This window comes from Pelodiscus sinensis, chromosome 15 (genome assembly GCF_049634645.1).
Source record: "Pelodiscus sinensis isolate JC-2024 chromosome 15, ASM4963464v1, whole genome shotgun sequence".
Classification (NCBI taxonomy): domain Eukaryota; kingdom Metazoa; phylum Chordata; order Testudines; family Trionychidae; genus Pelodiscus; species Pelodiscus sinensis.
The window spans coordinates 31,553,974-31,579,455 of NC_134725.1; the positions used below are offsets into that span (position 1 = coordinate 31,553,974).

The window sequence follows — 25,482 nt, forward strand, 5'->3', positions numbered from 1 at the left end:
GCGGGGCTGGACCTTTAGCACACTTCCCGCACCTCAGCCAATAATGTCGCGCGATTGCGTCTGGCGCGCGGCTAGAACAACCAATCATCGCGAGGGGTCCCCCCTTCCGTCTCTCGTGCCCTCTGCTCCCCCCAACGTTCGAATCCCAGCCGCCAATCGCGAGGCAGGAGAGTGCGGCTGCCGCTTGTTTACTGCCTAACGGTCGCCGGAGGAAAGCTGTGCTGAAACCAGGACACCCCTCCCTCCGGACACGCAGCGATGCAGGTGAGGGCTCAGCGTTCCCAGACACGGGGCCTGGCCTAGAAGGCGCCCAGTGACAAGGGATGTGGCTATATAGCCGCTTTCGCCCCCTCGTTATCCGAGACGTTCTCCTTTATAGTTTCCACCCCGCCCCCAACAGCCAGCTCTTGCTGGCCAATCGTCGGGCGGCAGGTCTGTCAACAGGGTAGCCGCCCAATGAGAGAAGAGGGGCGGAGCCTGAACTGGGAAATTGGAACGGAGGGAGGAGGGGCGGAGGGCTAGTAGGGGAGAAGAGAGACGGGGGGAGGGAGTGGAGAGCAGGGGTGACAAGCAGGTGGCTGAGGAGATCGCTGGGAGCGTGGGGGGGAAGAGGCTGGAGGCAATGGGAGGAGCCAGTGGGGAGGGGTTAGAAATCTTGGGGGGTGGCCCAGTGGCAGGGTAGGATGGGAGGCAGCTGGAGGCCTGAAAGAGAAGAAGCAGTGGAAAGAGGAAGGGCTTGAAGGGAGAGTAAAATACTGGAGGCCAAAGGGCTCTAGATGTTGGCTCATATGAGGGGGTAATCCCAACTGTAAACGTGCTGGTGTTAGTGTGGTAACTCACCAGCATACATGTTTTAGTTCTTTTTTTTTTTTTTATTTGGGTCTATCATTTATTCTGTGCTGTACGTTGGCCTGTAAAAATAGAGTCCAGGAGTGTTTCCTGCCATCTTTCTATTTAATTAAAATTGAGACTAGCCTAAAACTGAAAAAGTTTGGAAGTTTCTGATTACACTCTTAAGCACTGGCATAGCTGAAGTGGTTTAATTCTCCCAAATGAAGTTCAGTGATCAATTGTGTCTCTGTTATGGCCTAGTACTTCTTTAAGAAGGATCTTTAAAAAGCCAAGGTCTAATGTGTATATAGGTCTTGTATACTGAAAGGTCAAAGAATAATTTAGATGCAGTGCATTTCTCCATATTTTTACTCTCATAGGTATTTAACTTGTATTAAAAAAACTTGCAAGAGTCCATATGAGGGAAAACACAGAAGGGCTAATGTTGCTGATTAATCTAATTTAGTGTTTCTACACTGAATGGAAGATCAGTATTTGGGGACTCTTAAGAGCTGATCTATACTACAGAAACAACCAAAATAGTGTACCCTATGTTAGCTGAGTTATTGCCTGATTCTTTTATTATATTATACATTATAATAATCAGGGGTCGCCGAGCGGCAGCGAGCCCCACTCACCAGCCGTGTGGTTCTGCGCATGAGCAGATCAATCCACGCCGGCTCTACAGCCCCAGGCGAGTAGATTACACTATTTGTTGAGCCCTGATAACAATATTAAATATGTTAACATCTGCGTTGTGGACAAGAAGATGGTGCTTTGCCAAGCTGATCAGTTGACTGGCTAGTTGACTATTATTTAACCAAGATCAAATATTGTCAACAAATATTCTATTAAGAAGGCCCAGAACTGGACAGCAGCTTACTTTTTGATTGCAGCATAGTGCTGTCTATTAGCAAGCCCTCTTTAAATGAGTTGGTCATTCAATTTACTACCAATTTACTAATGATTAAAGGTTTAGAGAACATGACCTATGAAGCCAGGCTTCATGAACTGGGCTTGTTTAGTTTGGAAAAAAGAAGATTAAGGGGGGACATGATAGCGGTTTTCAAATATCTAAAAGGGTGTCACAAGGAGGAAGGCGAAAATTTGTTCCTCTTGGTTTCTGAGGACAGGACAAGGAGTAATGGGCTTAAAGTGCAGCAGGGGAGGTTTAGATTGGACATTAGGAAAAAATTCCTAACTGTCAGGGTGGTCAAATATTGGAATAAATTGCCAAGGAAGGTGGTGGAATCTCCCTCTCTGGAGATATTTAAGAACAGGTTAGATAGACATCTGTCAGGGATGGTGTAGACGGAGCTTGATCCTGCCTTGAGGGCGGGGGGCTGGACTCGATGACCTCTTGAGGTCCCTTCCAGTCCTATTATTCTATGATTCTATGATTCTACCTCTTAATACTACCTGTTCCAGGGGGGCAGGGAGGAGGTGAACTGATTGACTGGGTGAGATCATATTCTATGTCTCTATATACTAGAGCAGAGGTTCCCAGGCAGGCCGTAGTCCTCTGGCTTCTGGGCCAGATGCAGACAGCAGTGTGGGTTGCAGTGCAGGACTAGGGGAGGGGAGTAGGGTAGACATTGGGGGCTCCAGGGGCAGGGCTAGTGTTGGGGGGCTCTGGAGGCTGAGATAGTAGTGTGTGTGGGGACAGGGCTGACACTGGGGAGATCTGGGGATGGGGCTAATATTGTGGGCTGGTACTGGGGGAGTCTGTGGGGGGATTGGGTGCATTGGGGCTCTAGAAACAGGAAGTATTGGGAGTCTGGTGATGGTGAGTGATAAGGAGCTGGGGACAGATACTGAGGCGTTTGGAGGGGCTAGCACTGGGTGGCTCTGAGGGCGGGAAGCTGGGACTGGGGGGTCGGGTGCAGGGGACTCTGGGATCAGTGGCTGGCGCTGGGGGGGTAGTGGACTGGTGGGTGCTGGCACTGGGGGCTGGGATTTTGGCAGACTGGTAATGTTTTCTTTGCATATTTGTCATTTTTGTAATAAATATGCAAATATGCAAATAAAAGTTACTGGTCCACCAAAAGTTTGTGAGTGGGTTTGCCGGTCTCCAATATCAAAATGTTGGTAACCACTGTGCTAGAGGATTTACCCTGTGTTGCCCAGGTTCTTGTGGGGCTCAGGGTAGGGAGTAAAGGGGTGCAGCACTAAAGGCAGGGGGCTAAGAGGTGTGTGGGGGTAAGCACTCAGGGAAAGGGGATGGGAGATACAGGACTCGGGAAGAGATGAGGCTTACTGGTTAAGGTTAAATGGTAGGGTTGGAGCAGCTCACTGTCTGAGCTCTGGGCCGAAGCAGCCTTTGTCTGTATCAGGCCAAGGTGCACCACAGGCAGGTGCTACATTGACTGGGATGTAGGAGCAGCCCCCATGCTCACCGCCCTTTAATTAGCTAACAAGCAGTATATTTAACCAGTTAGCCATCTGTAGGTTGGAGGGGAGAGTGGGACTCAGGGCAAGGGATCAGGGGGCAGGATTCAAGGAAGTGGCTTAGGGGGGATCAGATTGGGGCATGTGCAGGATGCAGGCCACAGGGGCTCATAGCAGGGGGCTGAGAGGTCAGGGATGCTTACCGGGGCTGCATGTTGCAGAAAGGGTAGTGGTGCTCCAGAGGCAACGCCTCCTAGAGAGTTGGGGTTGCATTGTGCTGCCGGCTCCTTTGGGGGAAGGTGGGAAAAAGCTGGCGGCTCCTGAAGGTCCGGAGCTGCGCTACCCAGCTCCTCTGGCAGGTGATTCCTGCGGAGACCTGTCTGGCAGGTCCTTGTTGGGGGGGACCGAGGCTGGGCTGCCTGGCCCCCCAGCAGATCCTTGGGGAGTTGGGTGGGCTGGACAGCTTCATCCCTCTGGTGGATCCTTGGAGGGGTGGGGCTGTGCTGCCTGGTTATGGGGATGTTCTGGAGGGGCTGTGGTGGTTGGGCCAGTGGTCAGGAGGACCATCCTTCTATTGGGTGACATGGCTGAGGGCTGGGGTTTGGACCAAGGGAGCCACTTATCCATGGTCAGCAATGTGCACAGCTCACCACTCTGTTTCTGTTTCGGCCACCCCCCTGTGGTCACTCTGCAGTTTTAGCTGATCCCCATGCTTGCTGCTCCCAATGGTCACTCTGCAGTATGACTGTCCTTCCTATCAACCTCCTCTCTTTCCATGTTACGGAGAACAATTGGATTCCAGGCACATCCTGTTTTCCTGGAACAACCAAACCCTGATCTTCCTTTAAGTGAGGATAAGAGGAAGCTGCAGACCAAATTTGGTGGATCTAGCTCTTCCATTTAGGAGGAATTCTTGAACAAATGGACTCATGGACAGATAGATGCACATTTCTAAAATATATAGACAGCTGTATGTATTAAGGATGTTAACTAGCAGTTAATTGACTAGTTGAGTAGTCGATGGAATTTCCATTTCAGCGGAACCCGGGATCAGATGTGGAGTCCCCAGCTGACCCCGGGTTTTGGGGAAATGCCGCTCGGAACTCAGGGTTAGCTGTAGAGTCCCCAGCTGACCCTAGGCTCCACAGTTCTTCCCTGTTTTAAAGGGGCAGCCCCACGCAGCTGAGCTGTGGATCAGCTGTGCAGTGGCTGCCTCTTTGAATGCTGCCTTGGGGTTTCAAAGTGGCAGCTCTGCACAGCTGATCCCCGGCTCAGCTGTGTTGTGCTTCCACTTTGAAGTACCCCTTCTCCTCCCCCCCTTTACTGCCTCTATCTGATAGATGGGGGGGGGGGAATTGACTAGTCAACTAGTTGACCGACTATCTGATAAGCATTGGCTTATTGGACGGTTTATTAGTCAACTAGTCCTGAACATCCTTAGTCTAAAATACAATAATATACATACTATCAGTGTACATGGCAGTTTACAAAGCACATTAAACAAATTAAAAGATATGTCCCCGTGTCCTGAAGTTCTTAGTATATAAACTAACTAGACAAATATACTAACTCAGAAGTGAGAGTAATTAAACCTTCTCTCTTAACACAAAACTGATGCACAGACATTAAGCTGCTTGAAGAGTTGGCCTGCTGCCTGCCTTGTATGAGTGCATTTAAAATTTGCTTTTTTCTTTTATATTTATGTGGGGTATTTTTGTTTAGTTTCATGGTTTTCTTCTTTTGTACCATTTAAGACCTGAGTAATGTTTATATTTAAATGTGAACCTCATATTGTTGTAAAAGATAATTGTGCTGTCATTTTTTTCAGAACTTAATTGTTTTGTATTTTTCTGTGTTAAAATAACTCAGTTGAGTATTTTTTTTTATACTTGGGTGTAAGTATCTAAAATCTACTGGACACTAAAGTCAGACTTCTTTTTTTTTGTTACCATTGTTAATGTTCTAATTAGTGTTTCACAATACTGGACAATTTTTACATTATTTGACTAATCAACTGATCAGTTATTTTTGGAATGATCAGATGCCCAACCGTAGACAGTCCTCTTATATCTCAGTTTCATCCCTTCCATACTATATGGTTTAATCATGCTGTAACTAAGTTAAGTGATTCAGTTGTTTTTGTAGTATAGAAAGGATAAAGGTCTTATCTATGCAAAGCAAAATTGTGCTTGACAACTGATTTTTGAATACCATTGTATTGTAACTAGTATAGTACTACCGGTTGCACGTCTCTGATCTAACACCTTCGTTACTTGACTGGTGCCGAACCAGAGATTTTGCAGGACCATAGGAGGTCAGTATTGTCTAGCACAATGTTTTTCCATTTTATTTGGCCACGGAACCCTTTTAAACTTGTAAGAATTTTGCAGAACCCCTAATAACAGTCTTATATATGGAGCTGAAAAAGTAGACTTTGACTGATGTGATGATAGTATGTTTGCATTAAGTCACTCACGTGATCCATACTCCCTGAGAGTGAGTACTGGGATTTACAATGGTATATAACAGGCAATCGTATCAGTCACAGCACATTGCTGAGTAGTGACATCATCATTCCCATTCTTTGGCTAAGCTGGCATTGTACATGGACACTCATTGTGGCAAACACAAATGACAATTGTTTTCAATAAAATTAATAAATGTTTAAATATTATTTTTTAATCCTAAAATGTTATTGTAATGGAATTTTCTTGCAAAACCCTTATTTTCACTTGGCGGAACCCCAGGGTTCCATGGAACACCATTTGGAAAACACTGTCCTAGCAGCATTAACAACGCTTCCACTGTTTCCTGGGCTGTTAGAAGACATTTGGGGTAATTTAGAGCTTAATAACAGCACAGAACACTGAGAACCAGGACTGGTGACCATAAACAAACTTTATGGGACCATGGAAAACTTGGCCATTCCCATGCTAAATTAAAATCATGCTGGATTTAGAGTTTTATTTTTGTAGTGTCATATACAATCTGATTTTATTGTCATATAATATTTAAAAATATACTTTTAATTAGCTGTAATGTTAAATTCATGTTTGGATACATTTTGTACTTAGAAATCTTGTTGAAAATATTGAATACTTTTTGAGTGAATCACTATACAATATTCAAAGAATATTTTAAAATATTTTGTGGGAATAACTGGAAAATGAATACAAGCAAAACCATTACATTAACTATTGTACAGGGATAGGGTTTTGTCAGCATTAATCTAACTACAGTAGAATCTCAGAGACATGAACACCAGAAATACAGATTGACTGGTCAACCTGACATGTGAAACTGGAAGTAACCAATCAGGCAGCAGTTGAGACAGGAAAAAAAAAGAAGCAAGTACTGCACTGTGGCTATGTTGCATCTTAAAGGTAGGCACATCTGAGCTACTTGTACCCACCTCCACTTATGGGACAGTCACTTACAGCCAGACCCTCGGGTTGCCAGCCCAAAGAACAGGCAGGGGTCTGTGCAGTTTTTCCCCCTGTCTCCAGCTGGGAGGGCGATGTGCTGTTTTTACCTTCTCTGGCCAGAAGGGAGATGTGCTGCTTTTTACCACTTCTGTCGCACCCTGGCTGGGGAACACATTGTTTTAACACAGATACACATACTCCTGCCTGGTGGGGAACAAACTTGCAGACTCATGCCTGTGCTGAATAGGGAACTGCACTGCTGATGAATCATGCCATGGAGTGTCAGCTGCTGCATCTGGAGCTTGAACTATCCTTTGTTCAGAGTAATAAACATTTCAGAGTCAGTCTCCATTCCTGAGGTGTCTGTAACTCTGAGGTGCTACTGTAGAACACTTCCAAACTCTGGTCCCTAGTATGGTCTAGTACGGTTCCTAATTGATCATCCGAGAATTCCTCTGTGAATATGTTTCTGGCTGAACCATAGCTTCCTTGCAACTTCTGGCATTGGGGTTACGCCAGGACAAATGTACTATATTGGAGTGCTGGTGAATCTGCTTTTTGGGGACTTTGACCAGTCAGCAGAAGTTAGTTTCAAGAATGCCTTAACTTGCACTAGGGACCACATCCATCCTCAACTGTTTTCAGTGCCAGGGAATATATAAAGATGTCTTAGAGCCATCTTTGTGCTCAACTCCCCTATGGTCCTGTGCTGAGCATGGCTTGAGTAGATCTGAAGACTTGATCATAACTTTCCATATGATTATTTAGCAGTTTTCACCACTGCCTTGCTGATAATGTAGATTTGTTTTTAGACTATATTTTGTTAAATTCTAGTTGAGTCAATTGTGAAAACATTTACACCTAGTGGCTTTGAAGTATGAATGAGAACTTATTTTTTCAGAATCTGTATTGGAGCTTTCTTAGGATGTTCATGCGTATGAATGTTATGACTGAAAATGTGCTTAGATGATGAACATCTAAAGATCAATCAGATTGTTTCATCAGACAACAAAATAAAAATTTTTTGAAATGAGAGTATGATGATTATATATTTTCAAAGGATAACAACAATATCTTTCTTGGGGATAAAATATGGAAAATTTGGACTTGGTGAAAGCTGTGCAAGAAGTCTCCCAGTCTTCTATAGAATCTGATATCAGAAGTTCCTACAACTCTGGCTGTAACTTGAATACTAACAGGTAACAATGTAAAGTATAAGCAGATCTATAATTTTAAAAATAGGCAATACGTGTTGAAGTATAGCTCTGTTTTGTCTCCTTCTGTTTGGATAGTGCCTCATCTCATTTGAAGTGACTGTCTTGTTTCACTTCAGGAAACTGTAAATTATCATGTGGTTTTGTTAGCTTCTGTTGGGACAATAAAAAAGGTGACAAAAGTCCAGAGTACAAGTGTGAAATACCACCTCAGTAGTTGTGGTACTTATTATTTTTAATCTCTGGAGAACACTGCTGTATTATTAAATCTGTATGTAAACAGGTATATAGACTACTTCTATTCAGATATAATATTGTAGGCAATTTTTTCTTTCATATGTCAAATGGAATTAATATAAGACCACTGTTAATAGAAAATTTTCTTAAAATATTAATTTTATTCATCTACCTAAACTTATACTGCTATGTAGGAGGAAGCATCATAGTTTGCATTTATTTATTATTATTATTATGCATCTTTCCTGTCTTTCCCACTTGTCTCTATCTGCTTTTCAGAGTTGAACTTTCCTCTTGTGTGGTTTGGGCTTTTTAAAAGCCCAGTGAAGTCAATGTGACTGTTTCCATTGACTTCCATGGGATTTGGATTAGGTCCATTCAATCCAGGATCATTTGGTATCATCAGTGTAGTGTGAACAACAATTGTGACCTTGAACAGCCTTTTGTAATACAAATGTGTTTTCTGAAATTGAGAAATGAATAGAGTTAATTCCATTTCTTTAGTGTATTGTGGTAGGAGTATTACTATTGAAAGCCACAAAATCTCATTTCTTCAGAAGATGGAGTGGTCATTAGATTAAAACTAAACACCCTTTTATTTTGTCACTCAAGTACTATCAGTTACAAATGCCAAAGATGTGAAACAATAAAGGTTGATCCAAGAACACCAATTTATCTCCATAGCGTGTTATTAAATAAAGCTATAAAAACACACCTGTTGACTGTTGCTAATTCTTTTTCTATTTCTAGATACATCTTTACATAGACAAGAAGGAAAAATGAAAAATTCTGTAATCATGATGTTCTCTGATAATATCTATCAATGCAGAAGGAGGCATTAGTTATTTTCTTTTTCTTTACATTCATCATAGCAAAGAAAAGGAATTGTAAACATCCTGATAAAAAATAGGATTCTTCAGGACAACTGTACTGCAACAGTACAGTGCAAATTACAAGAAAGCTGTCCACTTAAACAGACAACTCCATTGTGCTGGGAAGCTGAATCTGGGTCAGTGAATCTAGCAAATAGTTAATAAAATCAAGGATTGTTATGAAACAAAACAAGGAGTCTGCGGCACCTTAAAGACACAAATTTATTAGGGCATAAGCTTTTGTGGGCAAAGACCCACTTGTCCCAGACCATGTAATGAAGTGGGTCTTTGCCTACAAAAGTGTATATCCAAATATACCTGTTAATCTTTAAGGTGCCACAGAACTCCTACTTGTTTTTGCAGTATCCTTTCAGGGACTCAAGTCCCATATCTGGGAGTTTTCTCCTTTAGGTCAGGCTTTTCTTCTTAATTTTCTTTCTGTCCTGGCAGCTACTTCTCTTAGCATTGTCTGATCAGAAACCTGCCCCTTTGAATCATTCCAGGTTCTCCATTTTTGTTTTTAACCCCTGCTCTGACATCTTTGTCTCTGTTCCCTAGTAGGGATTTTCCACTCCTTAAAACCCTTACTCTCTGCAGACAAGCAGGAGAAAACTGGTTTCACCTAGGATGCAGTCATTTCATTGTTCTGTTTGCTTTTGTTGATGGTCTTTAATCACTGTCCTCTCTGAGTATGTCTACACAGTAGCGTGACTTTGAAATAAGCTACACAATTTGAGCTACATAAATTGCTTAGCTTATTTCGAAATAGCTTATTTTGAAATTTGGCGCTGTCTAAACAGCACTTATTTTGAAATAAATTGCTATTCTGCTGATTGCTTTAATCCTCATACATTGAAGTTTACAGGAAATCAGAGTAAGAAGCCTGTTATTTCTAATTTATTTTGATATAACGGACTTCTTATGTAGACAGCGCATAATGTTATTTTGGAATAATGGATGTTATTCTGAAATAACTCTGCTGTGTAGATATACCCTCAGAGACAGAAGCTAAGTCAACTCTGTTTCTCCTTCGAATAAGGAATATGAAGCAAGAATATAGCAAAGATCATAGTCATAGGTACTTAAATATGCATAAAGTTCATAATTTCAAATAGAATTAATAAAATATACAAAGACAGATTCTATAAGTTATTACAACATGTTTAAGATGAATAATCTTAAATTCTCTTAAATAATTTTATTCATGCGATCAGAACAGTATATTTTCAGTATATTGGGTTTCAGAATGAGAATTCAATATGAAAGGCTTTTGTATTACTAGGGTATTATTTTGAGTACTGTGTTGAACAACATTTGGCACAATAAATAATTCAAATGGTTTTTCTTCATGTTTCAACAGAAATAGTCCCTTATCCAACCCGAATGGAGTTTCCAATTTCTCAGGGAAGATCAGCCCCTCCTTAAGTCCTGGTTCTGTTGAAGTACTGGCTTCCTTTATGCAAGATATACAAAAGAGTGGAAGGACAGACTCAGAAATTTTGAAGAACTGTGAGGTATCTGATGCACATTGCTATTTTTAAAGATTGTATTAATATAAAAAGATTGCAGTATGGAGGACAGGTCTAATGGTGTTATAATTTAGAAATGACATGATATTTTGTATATTCACACTTATTTAGGGAACTGTTGTGACACAACAGAATGTAATATATTCTGGTGTCATCAGTTACATGGGTATGTCTTATTGCAATCCTAACTTAGCTTGTATGTCCTGTACATATAAAATACAGACATAAATAGTTTTGAAATGTAATAGACATTTTTAAAAAGTTGCAATAATTTTGAGTCTAATTTTTAAAACTTTAAAAGCATTGAAATGCTACATGAAGCCTTATACCAATGTAATTGCACTGAAGATATCAGAGTTACTTGTACTGTAAGGACCTGTGAAATCAGAGTCAGAACCAAAGTCTCAGAAAAGTACTAGAATGAATCATTAGTTTTATTTTCAAGAAATGATTAATGTGTTTGAATTGCGGCATCAGTATGGATTACATTCTTCAGTATGTGCCAGGGCATTTTAATTCATTCTAGGTTAAAATGTCAGTGTAAAAGTAAGATAGAGTAAACAAAACCAAATTTACCTGTGCTATTTAAAAATTTGAAGTCACTTAATGTTTTAAAAGATTTTTACATCATTTTATTAACTTGCATTTATTTTGGTCTTTTAAAATCTGTAATAATGTTACTGACATAGTGGTGGACATGTTTTGAAATATAGTAAACCTCCAATAGTCCGGCATCCAATTGTACGGCACTCCTGATAGTCCGGCATCAAAATGGCAAGAGCCTAGTAAGTGAGCTTCGGCAAAAAACGAGTCACAAGGCAGCAGTGGCAGCAGCTGAACTGAGCGAAAAGGGTAAAGAAGGTTAAAAAAACTAAAACATTACAGTATACTGTATACAGTATGTACAATAAAAAGGGTTAAAAACAGTTTATATACAGTATATACTGTATACAGTGTGTATGTATGTATATATATATATATATATATATATATATATATATATATATATATATATATATATATAAAAACCATTTTATAGTACCTCCTGATAGTCCGGTATATTTGATAATCTGGCACCACTTAGGTCCCAGAGGTTTCGGATTATCGGAAGTCTATTGTACTATTAATGCTTTACAAAAAAGGTAGCTTTTTTGAAAAGTTTTCAGAGTTTTATTACTGGACTTTTTATCATAAATTCCCAAAGACCATTAAGCAGAAGTCAATATCTTGATAGTGAATATGAGAGAGTAGCCAGCGTAAGTATATATGGTAAAGGGCTTTGAAAAAGTTTTTGATGGTATGAACTTTAGATGAATAATAATCTAACTGGAACCAACCCTCTCATCAAATGATAGGGCTCAGGATTTTGGGATTGCATATAAAATGTATGTTTGCTGTTCGGAACATACTCACCCTGAAATACCAGGTTGAAATCTGCAAATGATTTGACACTCTAATCCTTATAAATGAAAACCTTGAATATATGGAAATCCACAATTTATGGGACTGTTTCCAGCCTTCCATTACTGATGATCCTACAAAGTGTAGAGGAAAAGGTATGCCAGCCCTAAACATTAATAAATCCATCAACAGAGCCAGGACATCATAGGAAAACAACATGTGCTCACCTAAATGGGAACTGCCAAGAATACTCAGTGCCTTGCATAACTCAACTTCAAATCAGGACCATGAAATGTTTTGGGCAAATGAGACTCAATTGATGGAAGCTGCATTGGCCCAAAACGACTGAGGAATGTCTATAAAGAATTGTGCACCTTAAAAGCTGGTCCACAGAACAAAGCCTCATTTGTTAAGGATGAATATGATAATGTACTGAATACCAAGGCAGAATGTTTGAGTAGATGAAAAGAACACATTAATGAGCTTCTGAATCAGCACCCCCCTTAGAACTGTGGATGTGCAGCTTCAGGAAGATGCAAAGAGTGACTGCCCCGCCATATAGAAGTTGCTGTTATCAAGGAGGTTTGAAGTGAAGCCTGTAAATCCAAGAATGACTGTGCTGCTGGTATTTGTGATGTAGTTGATCAAGCATGCTTGGGATTCCGTCTTAGAGTGGCTGACACATATTATCAACAATTTATGGATTCACGAGAAACTACATGATGACTGGGACTGTGGAATTATTCTTCCATTTTGGAAAGGGAGAGGTGATTGTCTGGTGTATTCTGCTCATTGTGGTAAAAACTTTGTATTCCACTGCAAGCAAACTGTTCATGCTGGTTCTACTTGAGCATGTTAAGCCCCACATAAGGAATCTGTGCCCTCTACAGCAAGCCAGGTTTATGCCTGACTTAATAACAACAGAACCAATTTTTACTGTTAGACAAGTGATTAAGACAGAGTTTTAGTATGGGAATGATGAGATCTATAGCTTTTATTAATATTAAAGATTCTTTTAACTCTCTTGATCATTGCTTTCTTTGTCTCTGCCTGCAAGATGGTGGTGTGACTGTCAGATCCTCTCCATCCATCCACCCATCAAAATGAACACTGTTTGCATACCACAGAGGCATCTCTTAATGATGGAGGCCATAACTAGTTTCATATGGAGGGGTGGTACTGTGTGACTTCAGCATAATAGACCTGGAATATGCAGATGACATTCTGTACTTGCATTCTCATGAATTTAATCCCACCAGTGCCCTGTATGTATTTACAGAATGAGTAGGTAAATTTGATCTTTTAGTCAATGGGAAGACAACCAAAATTATGCAAGTGTGTGATGTATCTCTGCCTCTGGCCACCATAATCAATGGACAAGAAGTTGAATTCATCAGTTCATTTGAGTATCTTAGTTCTGTTGTCACCAAGGAGGGAGGTTGCTTTGCTGACGAGAAACATCCAAGATTATGAATGTTACACACTCTCTTTGGAATATTCTGTGGCATCAGTGACAATGCATCTATCAAGCAGCAGTATTTTCTGTCTTTCCATCTGACTCTATAATGGGCCAGTTTATAGAGATGCAAATGTGTCAGCTGGATGTTTTTTACTTGAAATAGCAATGATGTATTAAAGAGAGATGGTGGTTTCATCATACTATGAATGACTCTATCAGGAGTTGGACTAACCAGTTGCTAATATCTTCCCAAGTGACTCAACAATGGCTCAGATGACTTAGACATGTCCTTGATATGCTGCAGCACGTACCAGCCCACCAACTTTTTGCATTTAATCCAGCAAAAGCTGGATGTAGAAGACCTTGAGGAAAGCCTTGTATACATTGGAGTGATGTCATGGTTTCTGACATTGCTTGTCTCAGTCTTAGTGTAAAACAGGCTTCATTCTTGGCAAGAGAGTATGCTCTTTGGAAATAAGTGATCCAAAGTGTACACCCCACTGCAGTGATGGACAACAAATGGCCCAGAGGCTGCATGCAGACCATCAGATTTCTGTGACCCATCAAGCCATTTGTTAATTTTTGCTCATGCACAGGGTGCCACATTCTTTTGGTTTTTGTCTATGTAGTTTTTTCTCTTACAGGTATTACAAAAATGACACGCTTAAAGCAAGTACACATGAATTGAGGTGTGTGCTGATAGCACACATTATGAGAGTCATTCACTCCCTCTGCATCCAATCAAAGCACTGCTCTAGTTCATTCCGCACGTCCCACACATTTTAGGTACAGGCAGTCCCCGGGTTACGTACAAGATAGGGACTGTAGGTTTGTTCTTAAGTTGAATTTGTATGTAAGTTGGAACTGGTACATATTGTAGGGGAAACTCTAGCCAAACATTTCTTCAGAGCTCAGTTTTATTCTCCCACACCTTACTTCCCTCAGTCCTTTATTCTCAAGCTGAGATGTCTGCTGAGAAAAGCCGCTCTGCGTTTCCCTGGTCTGCTGGGGGGGCGCTAGCTTCGCGTCTCCCTGGTCTACTGGGGGGAAGCAGCTAGTGCGGGGTTGCCTCACCCCGTTTGTATGTAGGGATCCGATGTAAGTCGGATCCATGTAACCCGGGGACTGCCTGTACTTAAGCATTGATTAGCAAAACTTCCCAATTTGGGGAGACCATCTTAGTTACAACAGTCTTACAGCCCACTCAGTAGCCTGTGTTGCCCCTCACTGTCCTACAGAAGAATGTATGAATGAATAAATATATTGAAAGTGAAGACTATATTTGATATAATAGAAAAGGGGGAGACATTGGAGAGATGTAAAGAGGGGAGTAACATGATCTAATTTTGTTGTGAATATTTTTTCATTTATTTTTTTAAATAAAACCTAGATATGTAATATTAACTAGAAGAGTTGTCTTATTTTTTATTTGGAGTATGTGTTTGCTTTGAGTCTCTTCTTTTCCTTTGGTATAGTTGTTTTACTAGCAGCTATTATTATTTATTATGTGTATTACAGCTATAACTAGGGCCCTCAACTGAGATTGTGGTCCTGTTGTGTTGGTAGAGTAAAAGTTAATAAGAAAGCAATATTATTTTTAATTATTGCACTTTATGGTTTAATAGACTAGCTGGATACAGTTATTCAAACTGGTGGAGAAACAGTGTCAAGAACAGATAGTTGCCCAGCAAGAGCAGTTCCATCATCAAATCCAAGTAAGCAAATTTTTGTTCATACAGCAGTTTTAAGTTGACTGCTTTTTAACATTTTGATTTTTTTTTTCATATATTTATGAAGTTGTAGAGTGCTGTATCATCTACTACTGCTGAATCTGTTCTGTGACTACATTTCTTATGGGTTAATTCCTATGGGTAAATTTAGTCAATGGAAGTTGCATTTACATACATGGGGAGATGATTGGATTGCTGATGTTGTAATATACACATCTTCAGTTCCTCACCACATGTTTCTTTAATAGCGTATATTTTAGAAGGGGAAAAACAAAGCAGCTCTTTTTATGGAAAAGAACTCAAATCAACATATTTTGACCAAATACACTACAAGTTAGATTTTTACAGAGAACTGCCATTATATGTTAAAATACATCTTTTCTTATTTTAAAATAATATTATTTGCTCTTTATCAAAAAACATAATATGAAAGATGATTGTCTTAGTTATGTGGAGTTTTGCTCATAATACAACATTCATTGTTATATTCTAATAAGTGACTTGGAAAACCTTCCTTTCTAACAGTGAAAAATTATTGAAGATGTCAAGATTCCAGTTCTCCCTCATTCTTATTTTTCAGTAAAATTGGACTAGAAAGCAATACATGTGTATGCATGTGAGAATATTTTTAAATACATATAAAATATCTTCATTTTGATTAATGTTTTTCCCCTTCCCTTTCCTGATGCCCTCTACTCTATTAGTAAGCAACAGTTCCTGAAGTGATAAAATTAACAAGAGGTACTGTCCTTTTCTTCTATCCTTTCTCCTATTATCTCCCTAATTTTTTATTTTTTGAGTCTGAATACTTTTGTCCCACCCATGTCCACTACTCTTGTATTTCCTTCTTCATGTTGTAGAGATTAATTATAATTGTTGCCCTTGCTGTCATTGACTAGTACACTGTGTTGGCTTTGCCAGCCTTTCTTTTACTGATAGGAGGGTCTAACTCTGCACTTTGTGGTTATTAGCAGAGGCTATCTGTGTGAATGACCACACTTGGATATAAAAGCAATGAACCCTAATGGTTTTCTCAATTTATACCATTCTGAATTAGGAATAAATCAATTAAATCCATCATGCAACAGATGAAGTTACACAAGATTTGTACTGGTTAACTGAGAACAGATTTTAGTATAGTGGAAAAATATGGAGAAAATACACATTTTTAATAAGGAGACAAATTATAGTATGGCAAGTAGGGATGTGAATGTTCAACCATTGGAAGCTGGTGCAGCTTGCTTTGGGTGTGCGTGGGGGTGGAGGGGTGGGGAATTGCTCCAGCCCAGGCGAGCTGGAGCTGCTCCTCTGGTCACCTCTGTTTAATAGGTTATCTAGTTAAGCATAATGTTTAACTGGTTGACTAATTAAATGGGATTTTTACATCCCTATACATGCTTCTTTGATATTTAGTACCACTTGGAGATATTTGATATGCTGTGCTGTCAGTGACATTTTAACTGAAGGGATAAAGATCATAAATTCGGTATGGATTTCAATGGGGCAGATTCTCTGTAGGTGTAAATTGTCATAGTTTTGTTTTACACCATCTGTGAATCTCCCAGAGTGTCTTTCAGATAGTGTGACCCACTAAACTCTTTGAAAAACCCAGAAAATATATATTTACTGTAAGTCCACACATTTCCAAAAGGTAATCCAGTATCTGAATATTATGTAATAGTTTCCATTACTTTGGTTGATGTGGAGTCATTTGCAACTGTGTTGCAAAGTCCCTTTGAAGTGCCCCTCACAGCAGAACTGGGGATCAGCTGGAGTCCCCAGCTGATCCCAGGCTCCTAATGCATTGCCCCTTTAAAGCACTTCAGAGGGGCAGCACAGCATTAACTCCTGCTATTAACAAGTTAAAAAAACATGTTAATCCTGTCCTGTGTTAATCACAGGTGTTAATGCAATTCAATTGACAGCCCTAGTTTTAGTTTTATATTTTAATTTGTGCTCTCTTTTTGGTATTCATACATAATTGACCTCATGTCGTTTTGTCAAGAAACGTTAAAGGAGATTTAACTCCTGTGCACAGAAAACTTATTAAAGTGTATGGGAGATATGTGTATCCCAGGGAGATTAGTATGTTATCTTTCTGGAAAACAACTGTAAACCCTGATCTTGTTTTGCATGCATGGAGGACCCTTGTGTGCCTTTAGAATCTCACAGACTTCAATGGAGTAGTGTAGGGGATCTTTCATGAATCATTGAAGAATTCTGTCAATAGGTACTAACACAGAATTTGACAAAAACATTTGATTACTTTTTGGAACTGCCTCAGTATCTCAGCAATTATAAAACAATTGTAAATGGTGTATTGTTTATCAGCAAACTGAAACAGCTCTTTTGGATACAAGCCAGACTAAAAATTAATAGAATACTAGGACTGGAAGGGACCTCGAGAGGTCATCGAGTCCAGTCCCCTGCCCTCATGGCAGGACCAAATACTGTCTAGACCATCCCTGATAGACATTTATCTAACCTATTCTTAAATATCTCCACAGATGGAGATTCCACAACCTCCCTGGGCAATTTATTCCAGTGTCTGACTACCCTGACAGTTAGGAACTTTTTCCTAATGTCCAATCTAAACCTCCCTTGCTGCAGTTTAAGCCCATTGCTTTTTGTTCTATCCCCAGAGGCCAAGATGAACATTTCTAAATTAAATGTTTAATTCCTACTCTGCTAATTCTAACACATTCATATAGATAATCTAGTTAGTGTTGATATCTGTGACAGAATGTTGTACTGTACAATCATAAGGCAACAATACAAAATGTAAACCTTTGTGTCAAAAGGATCTGCATAATATTAGCTTATTACATAAAGGGGATATTTTAAAGCAAAGAGTCCATAGAAAATAATCTTACAGAGGGACAATATTCCTATTGTATTTTAAGGTGAATTGCAGTTTTCACTTCAGTTAAAGCCCTCCCTCTGTATAACTTGGATATAAATTTCTTTTGGACCTAAATTTAGCTAACATCTTCTTTGTCCTAAGACACATTGTTTGCCTATTTTAAAATATATGATTACATAATTCATATTTTTGTATTTATCTGATATGTCATGATAATTCTGGAGGCATATAGGATACACATATACATGTTTTTATATTTATAAGTACAGGCAGTCCCCGAGTTACGCGGATCCGACTTATGTTGGATCCGCAGTTACGAACGGGGTTTGCTGCCCGTCTCCCTGGTCTGCTGAAGACAAGCAGACCAGGGAGACGGGAAGCAAAGCCTCTGAGGACGCCGGCAGCGGGACAACCGCGGCGCGTCTGGGCTGTCTGCTGCCCACGTGCTCCGCGGCTTTGCTCCGGACACCTGTGGTACAGCAGCTGGGGCGCTGCCGGTTGGTCCTGTAGCACCGCTCTGAGCGCTACTGGACCAACTCGGCAGCACCCCAGCTGCTCTGCCCCAGGCGTCCTGATTCAGCCGCTGCTGGTCAGTTTCAGCAGCGGCTGAATCAGGACGCCTGGGGCAGAGCAGCTTGGGTGCTGCTGGGTTGGTCCAGTAGCACCGAGGAGTGGCGCTACTGGAGCAACTCAGCAGCACCCAAGCTGCTCTGCCCCAGGCGTCCCCAAGTCAGCCGCTGCTGAAACTACCAGCTGACTACAGGAAGCCGGAGGCAGAGTTGATCTGCCCCGGGCTTCCTGGAATCAGCTGCTGGTCAGTTTCAGCAGCGGCTGAATCTGGATGCCAGTTCCGACTTACATACAGATTCAACTTAAGAACAAACCTACAGTCCCTATTTTGTACGTAACCCGGGGACTGCCTGTAACTGCTAAAGATAGTTGTTCACTGCTTCAGACTAAGATATTTTCAATACATAGGACACCCATTTTTACTTTAGGCATATCTATATATTGAAAACTCTTAACTAAGAATTACTTCAAATAAGTTCATTACCTTTGTTATGAATTATTGTAAGATGCATCAAAATACTAACGGGACTTGTGGAACAGTTGTATAGTAAAAACATTTTATCTATCCATCTTTTCTTTTTTTAGTGTATACAGAATGAGATAAGACATTTAGTGAAGTTGCAGAACAGTAATGCTTCATGGGATTTCTTCAACAGCAAAAGTTCTCCTGCCAAACTTGCAAACAATTTCTCTTCATTAGAAAGTCAAATGGGGTTGTGTTCTGAAACCTTTGAAGAAACTGGATGCGTTGTCAATCATCTTAAATCTAATGAAGCTGAAAATCTGCCAAAAGCATCTGCAGAGCATCAGGAGTGTTTAAATAGTATTTCAATGAGCAGTGGGTATGGTACCCTTTCTGCATCAGAACTGAATGCTAGGAAATCAAAAGACATTAAGAAGTGCATGGGCTATACAGAGAAGATTTTAAAAGGACAGGGTGATGCACCAGTGACACAGAAGGATTCAGTTGTAACCAATGTACAAACTAAAAGAGAACTTATACAAAAAACTGAGAAATATTGTCCATCACAAAAAGATGGTATTTCAGTTTTTCCTGCTGAATCTGAGCATCAAGTTACTGAAGGTCAATGTGGAAAAACAAACTGGTAAGTGACAAACTTTATAATCAGAAAATTTAGTATAGTGTGACCACAATCCAGCAAACACCCATGCTTGACTTTATGCACATAAGTAATCCAATGTAATGCAATGAGACTTCTAGCATGTGTAAGTGTGGTCTGCTGCTTGGCATATGGTAAAGTTCAATTATCTGAGCTTTTTATGTATGATACATTTCTTGCCTTTTTTGATAGTTGAAATGCTTGTCTGTTATTGATATGGGGGAACAAATACAGTGATCTATGTTTTAGCTCATTTTTGTAATCAGAAATATAAGTTAGGCAGTGTTTTCATTTTATATATTGCATGTTTCATATATTTAATGAATGTCTGCCTATATGTGATTTGTATGCTGGTATCTTGTGCAATGGCAGCCTAGTCATAATTCATTATGTGCATGCATGATAATAGGAGTGGGCAATAATTGGCCTGTGGTCTGGATGTGATTTGCCAAGGTTAGCCCCGGGTGAGCAGTCAGACGCTTTATTTACTGAGAACATGCTCGTAGCTTCTGTTGGCCATGATTTGCTGTTCCCAGCAAATGGGTGCTGTGAGAAGTAGTGGCCCAGCCTGCAGTTCTTCCCACAGCTCCCATTGGCCAGGAACAGGAAACTGCAGCCAATGGGATCTGCGAGTGGTCATACCTGTGGGCGTGCAGGTAAATAAAGTGTCTGTTGGACCACCAAGGACTAACTCTCTGGTGAACTGTTCCTGGCCCATGAGCTGTTTATTGCTCACCCCTACATTATTGTATAGGTTGGATTGTCATGAACTGCAAATAACAACGGGTAAGAAGACTTTTCAGCATCAATAAACCGAAATGAATGTGAAAATGTTTAAGTTGGCTGGTTGCCAGCATATAATACAGTATATGTCTGTCCCTTCTTTTTCAGAGTGTGGAAGTGGGAATATGTGATATCTGTTCCATATTTATCTCCTCTGTGTTTTTCTCTCTCATGCTTCTTTCATTGTGGTAGATTCTGATAACCTTGTTGATTAATAGCATCTTAGATCCGTGAGTGGTCCCAATGAAGTTATTGTGGCTCTCGTAGAATACTCTTCATGATGAGTAAAGATATCTGTCTGTCTATCTAACTTTTCTTTGTGTATCGGTTTGATTAATTGTTATTCAATCAAATTACTGTTTTTCATTTGGCTGTTCTTTTTTTTTTTCTTTCCATAATCAGACTGGTAACACACAGCCTGCACTGAAACACTTCATTTATGGAACTACAGAAAGTCCCCAATTTACAAATGGATTATATTCCAAAAGTTTGTAAGTTTGGAACTTGGAACACACATTCCCAGAGAAACAATGTTATAAATGGTAGTTGGTTCCCAGGCTAGCCCACAAAAACCTATTTAACCCAGAATGTAGCCAAATCTAATATATAAAGGAGAATGTTTGTAAGTTTGTGCTCTAATAACTTGGACATTATAAGACCTACCGCAACCAAACTTTTCATGGGGGTAACCTTTCCTCCAGGAGAAGATTTTAAGGTACTGTGGGAGGGTGTGACAAGGGTCCCCCTCCTCCCCCAGCACTACCTCCGCCGGCGGCAATGCGCTCCCAGGCCGCTGTTATTCTGGGCCTGTGGCGCTTGTGCAGAGGCAGTGTGTGGAGGACCGCCCTCATGGCACAGGCGCGCCTCAGCTGGAGTGCAAACCAATAGGCAGGTGGACCAGGGGAGAGCAGGGACTCCGGTGTGGAAAAGGGCGCTGACGGTTAAAACCACCGCTGGTCCAGACACAAGGGAGGGGGAGAGAGAAGGAGGAAGGGAAAGCTGGGTCGGCTCTTTTGCACACTGCTACCCCTCCTTCCCTAACTACCAGCCTGTGGCCCACACAGACAATCTGATTTTCTTCCCCACATCTGTCCAAGTACCACCCTATTGAATATATAAAGGGGAATGTTTGTAAGTTTGTGCGTTAATAACTTGGACACTATAAGAGCTACTGCAACCATCTTTGCATGGGATAACCTTCCATCCTGGAGAAGGTTTTAAGGTACTCTTGGACCTGATTGGGGTCCTGCCCTGCCCCTCGCGGCACCTTTGGCTCTGGGCGCAAGCTGGGGCGCCTCTCCCAAGTGTAGCCTCCTGGGACTCGCCCTCTCCCACCCACGAGGTTACATAACCGACCCTCTTTCCCCTCCCCCACCCGCTGGCACGCAGTGCCCTCACCCCCATGCGCACAACAGCTCAGGCACCCGCTCTGCCCCCTGCGGCACCTGAAGCCCTGGGCACAAGCTGGGGCACCCCTCCCGTGTTTAACCTCCCCTCCACCTGGGTTCACTTCCCACCTGCCACCCCCCTCCCTCCGGAAACCAAAACTAAAGCCGGCCAGCCTTTCTGCTCAGCTCGCTGGGCTTATCCAAGCAGAAGGAATCCATGTGCCTGCTGCAGTGCAGGATGGAGGGGCCGGGTTAAACCCTCAATGCGTCACACTGCTGTGAAGCTAGCTGGCTACTGTGAGTGGGGCTCTTCTGTGCCTGGTTCCAGCCATGTTAGATGTGTTAGATGTGAGCTTTTGCTTGCCAAGGCAGGGCAAGTAGATCCTTGAGCCAACTTTGCAAAGAGAAATCCCCTTGCTACTAGCCGCAAGACTGTGTACTGTCCTCCTGGGGGCTGGCTGCTCGGTCCTTCGGGGAGGAGGCTCTTGCTGCTCTCATAGGGTCAGTTGTGGGCCAGGAGCCATCAGGCCCCAGGGTCTGTGGCTCTGGGGGGTCCCCTGGCTCAGGGTCCCCTCCTTTCCTACATTTTCTGAATTTTCTTCCTCCTGTTTCCCGAACAACACTGGGTAAGTCCAGCTAATACTGTATATTTGCAATGAAAAATAGTAGAAATAGTTTTTTTTTTTAGTTTGAATGCTGGTGCTTGAGGAGAGGAAGGTTTAATGAGAGAAGGATGAGATGGTAGGTGGAGATTCGGAAGAGGACTTCTGGGCATCCCCTGCCCATTCACCTACCCTTGGCTGCCATTCACCTACCCCTGTGACTGGGCTCTGCACCAGCTCCTCTGGCCAGTTGCCCCTTTTCACGAGCTGCACCCAGTCCCCACTCAAGAATAGGTGGCAAGTGGCATGGGCGAGGAGCAAGGGGCAGCTGTGCAGCTTATGACTGGAGAGAAGTGGCAGTTTCCTTTTCAAAGCACTGCTTCTCTCCAGCTGCTGACTGTGCAACCACTCCTGTACCTCTGGAGTCCTCCAGCCAGTCCTCCAACTTGTGCTATTTGCTACCACCTGTGTCTCTTGCTTGTTTCCTGAGGCCAGGACAGTCCTTACCCATATGCAGAATACACAGCTGCATAGGACATCTGAAAAGTTGGTGCACCACTGGGTCTTAATGTCCACCCAACCCTTCTTATCCCTATTCTGCAGCTCTGCGTCCTCCATGATCTAGTTAACTTAAAAGTGAGAGAACCTGCCAGACTTATTAGCAAAACATTGAACCTGGGAAATAGCTATTCAAATAGTAATGAAACCATTTAATAGGCATTTGCCAACCCCAGATATATACTTTCAGTTTCTGAATTTAGTGCTTTAGTCTTCAGGACCTTAGCTTAAAATTTGCTTTAAAAATATTCCATTAGAGTATTGCTGAACATTATAAAATCATATCTCTAAAAAAATCATCAATTCCATCTTTCCCAGGCTGCCATTATAGATTTAAGGACACCAGTTTAATAGTACTGCTTAATAGTACTCCATAATTCCTAAGAAAGTCCCTGCCTGAGGTTGCAGGGGAGCTTTTACTTATATGTATGGATGTTCTTAAGTTGGATGTTTGTTGCTTGGGGAGTGTCTATATATAGGACTCCATGGTTCTAATCAATTTCAGACTGTAGCCAGTGTGCCAATGTTAAAGTAGTTTTGTAAATTAACATAGCATTCAGTTAGTTCATTGTAATCCACAGTGTGGACACTTGAACTGATCAGAGAACATGGTGGTTGTCTAAGTATGTGTAGTGCCATTGTTATAAATAAGACTTTAATTGTGATTTGTTAAAATAATATAACAAGTTTTTGATTCTAGGCTTGTGGGACCAATGACTTTCTTTATCAGTGCTTTTGCTGGAAGTGAAAACACAGAAAATCAATTTGGTGTCAGATTTCTCTTTCTCAAGGAGAATGAAACTTTGATATTTGTGTTTCTACATTGAAGGGTTTAGCAAGAAATGAATTTCAATAGAAATTATTTTTATATTGTTGTAAATGGAATAATTTTGTGAGGTTTTCCCCTTCCCTCCTTTTCATGCAGTAAATATCTAACATCATGGGCACAAAAGCTGAAACAAAACCAACCGAAAAGAACAAATATGGAAGAAGGAGGGTACATGCATTCTGTGCAAGGAAATGAACAAGCAAAGAAATTAACATTTGAGAATGTAAGGTGATATTCTGTTCCTTCCCAGAATGTTTCTATTTGGATGGTCAATAAAACCTTTAAGTAGGAGTTACTTTATTCAACGTGTACTTTTTGTGAGTGATCTTGTACTTTACCAATGTTTGTATTGTATTATACCCAAAAATCTCTTCCTGAAAACATAGGGCCTAATGTGAGGTGAAGTTCTACAGAGCTGAGGACACTTAGCATTTCCTAGGAGCCACTGTACACCCTTCCTTTCATATTAGGTCTTTTAGCAGCTGGGAACAACCAACCATTTTTATTGGCTTTTTATAATAAAACTCATGGCAGTTTTTCTGTTTTCAAGTATTGGTTGATACAAGCAAAAGAAACTGTGTCAATGCACATAAATGGCATCACTAAAATAAACTGCCCCATGAATCCTACAGTATAAAGTGCTAACCCTACCTATGAGAGATTTTTGGGTTAGATGTTCAAAACAACTTTGTACCTAATTATTATGGACTTTATGTTTTTGTGCTGTAGCTCAAAAGTTAAAATGTTGCCTTTTCTTTTAATGTTCTTTATGCTGTCTGTCCAGAATGCATTCACTCTTGTACTGCCACCCACTTTTATACAAGTGCCAATTGGCATGAAACTTTCAACTTTAAAAGAGCAATATGCAGCATAATAATTTATGTCAAATCTCAGAATCTGGTCAGACATCTAACTGTGAAGCTTTAGAGTGATGGTAATTGTATAATAATTGTCAAGCATCTCTTGCCGTACACCATCTAAAGGCAGAAATTCCTACACAGCTGTTTAATGACTCCACCTGCTAGGAAGTAGCAGCTTTGAAGATTGTTAATAACCTGGCTTTATAAGATGCTGCCTGTTCTCTAGCCTTTTAGTCTCTGCTGCTCCAGAAGCACTCAGTTAAGACCTCTTCATTTTTTCACTGTTGTGCCTCTGACATAAGAGCATAAGAAGGAAATTTAAAAAGTGAAGTTAAGAAATTAGAATAAAAATGTTATGGGGAGAGAGAGAACATGTAATCTAATGATTTGAGAAGGCTTTTCTCCTAGGTTTTGGTTTTTGTTCTTATTTTCCTATTTAGCAAATCCTCCCCTTGTTCAACCTTGAGCCATACTGAGCTTTTCAGTTCTGCCAAGCAGCATAATCCTTGAGTACCAAGGGTTTCCTGTATTTGGGTTGAGCATCATCAGTATGCCAAAAGCAAGGGTCTAGCCAGTTGACTGGAATGTCCTAGTACACTTTTGAATAAATTTCAATGACCTGTAGGGGATAATGTTTCATCTTGATCATGTGTTTCTTCACTCTTTTCCTCAGCCCTGCTTAGTAGCCTTTCTTGAGTATTCCTTCCCATTCTCTACTCCTTTATGGTTTGGTGCTTTTTCCTGAAAAAAGCCCATGTATAGCAAGAATCAGGAGCTATACTTTTTATATAGTATTGGAGGGAGCTTAGCTGTTTTTTCTAT

At 40.9% G+C, this 25,482-nt stretch overlaps 1 protein-coding gene across 9 annotated transcripts in view; it reads left to right on the top strand.

Moving 5' to 3' along the window:
• The window catches only part of MPHOSPH9 (M-phase phosphoprotein 9), a 73,114-nt gene that overhangs the window by 1,836 nt on the left and 45,796 nt on the right, over nucleotides 1-25,482 (top strand). For 2 of the 9 annotated variants that reach the window (XM_075898551.1, XM_075898554.1), the window contains exons 1-6: nucleotides 126-264; nucleotides 7,705-7,843; nucleotides 10,328-10,481; nucleotides 14,982-15,071; nucleotides 19,105-19,625; nucleotides 23,897-24,023. In XM_075898551.1, the coding sequence (XP_075754666.1) occupies nucleotides 7,737-7,843; nucleotides 10,328-10,481; nucleotides 14,982-15,071; nucleotides 19,105-19,625; nucleotides 23,897-24,023 (999 nt within the window). In that variant the 5' untranslated portion in view covers nucleotides 126-264; nucleotides 7,705-7,736. Of the gene's footprint in view, nucleotides 1-125; nucleotides 265-6,330; nucleotides 6,603-7,703; nucleotides 7,844-8,845; nucleotides 9,105-10,327; nucleotides 10,482-14,981; nucleotides 15,072-19,104; nucleotides 19,626-23,896; nucleotides 24,024-25,482 lie in introns of those variants that run through there. The other 7 variants (XM_075898553.1, XM_075898555.1, XM_075898558.1 and 4 more) reach the window with 7 other exon arrangements.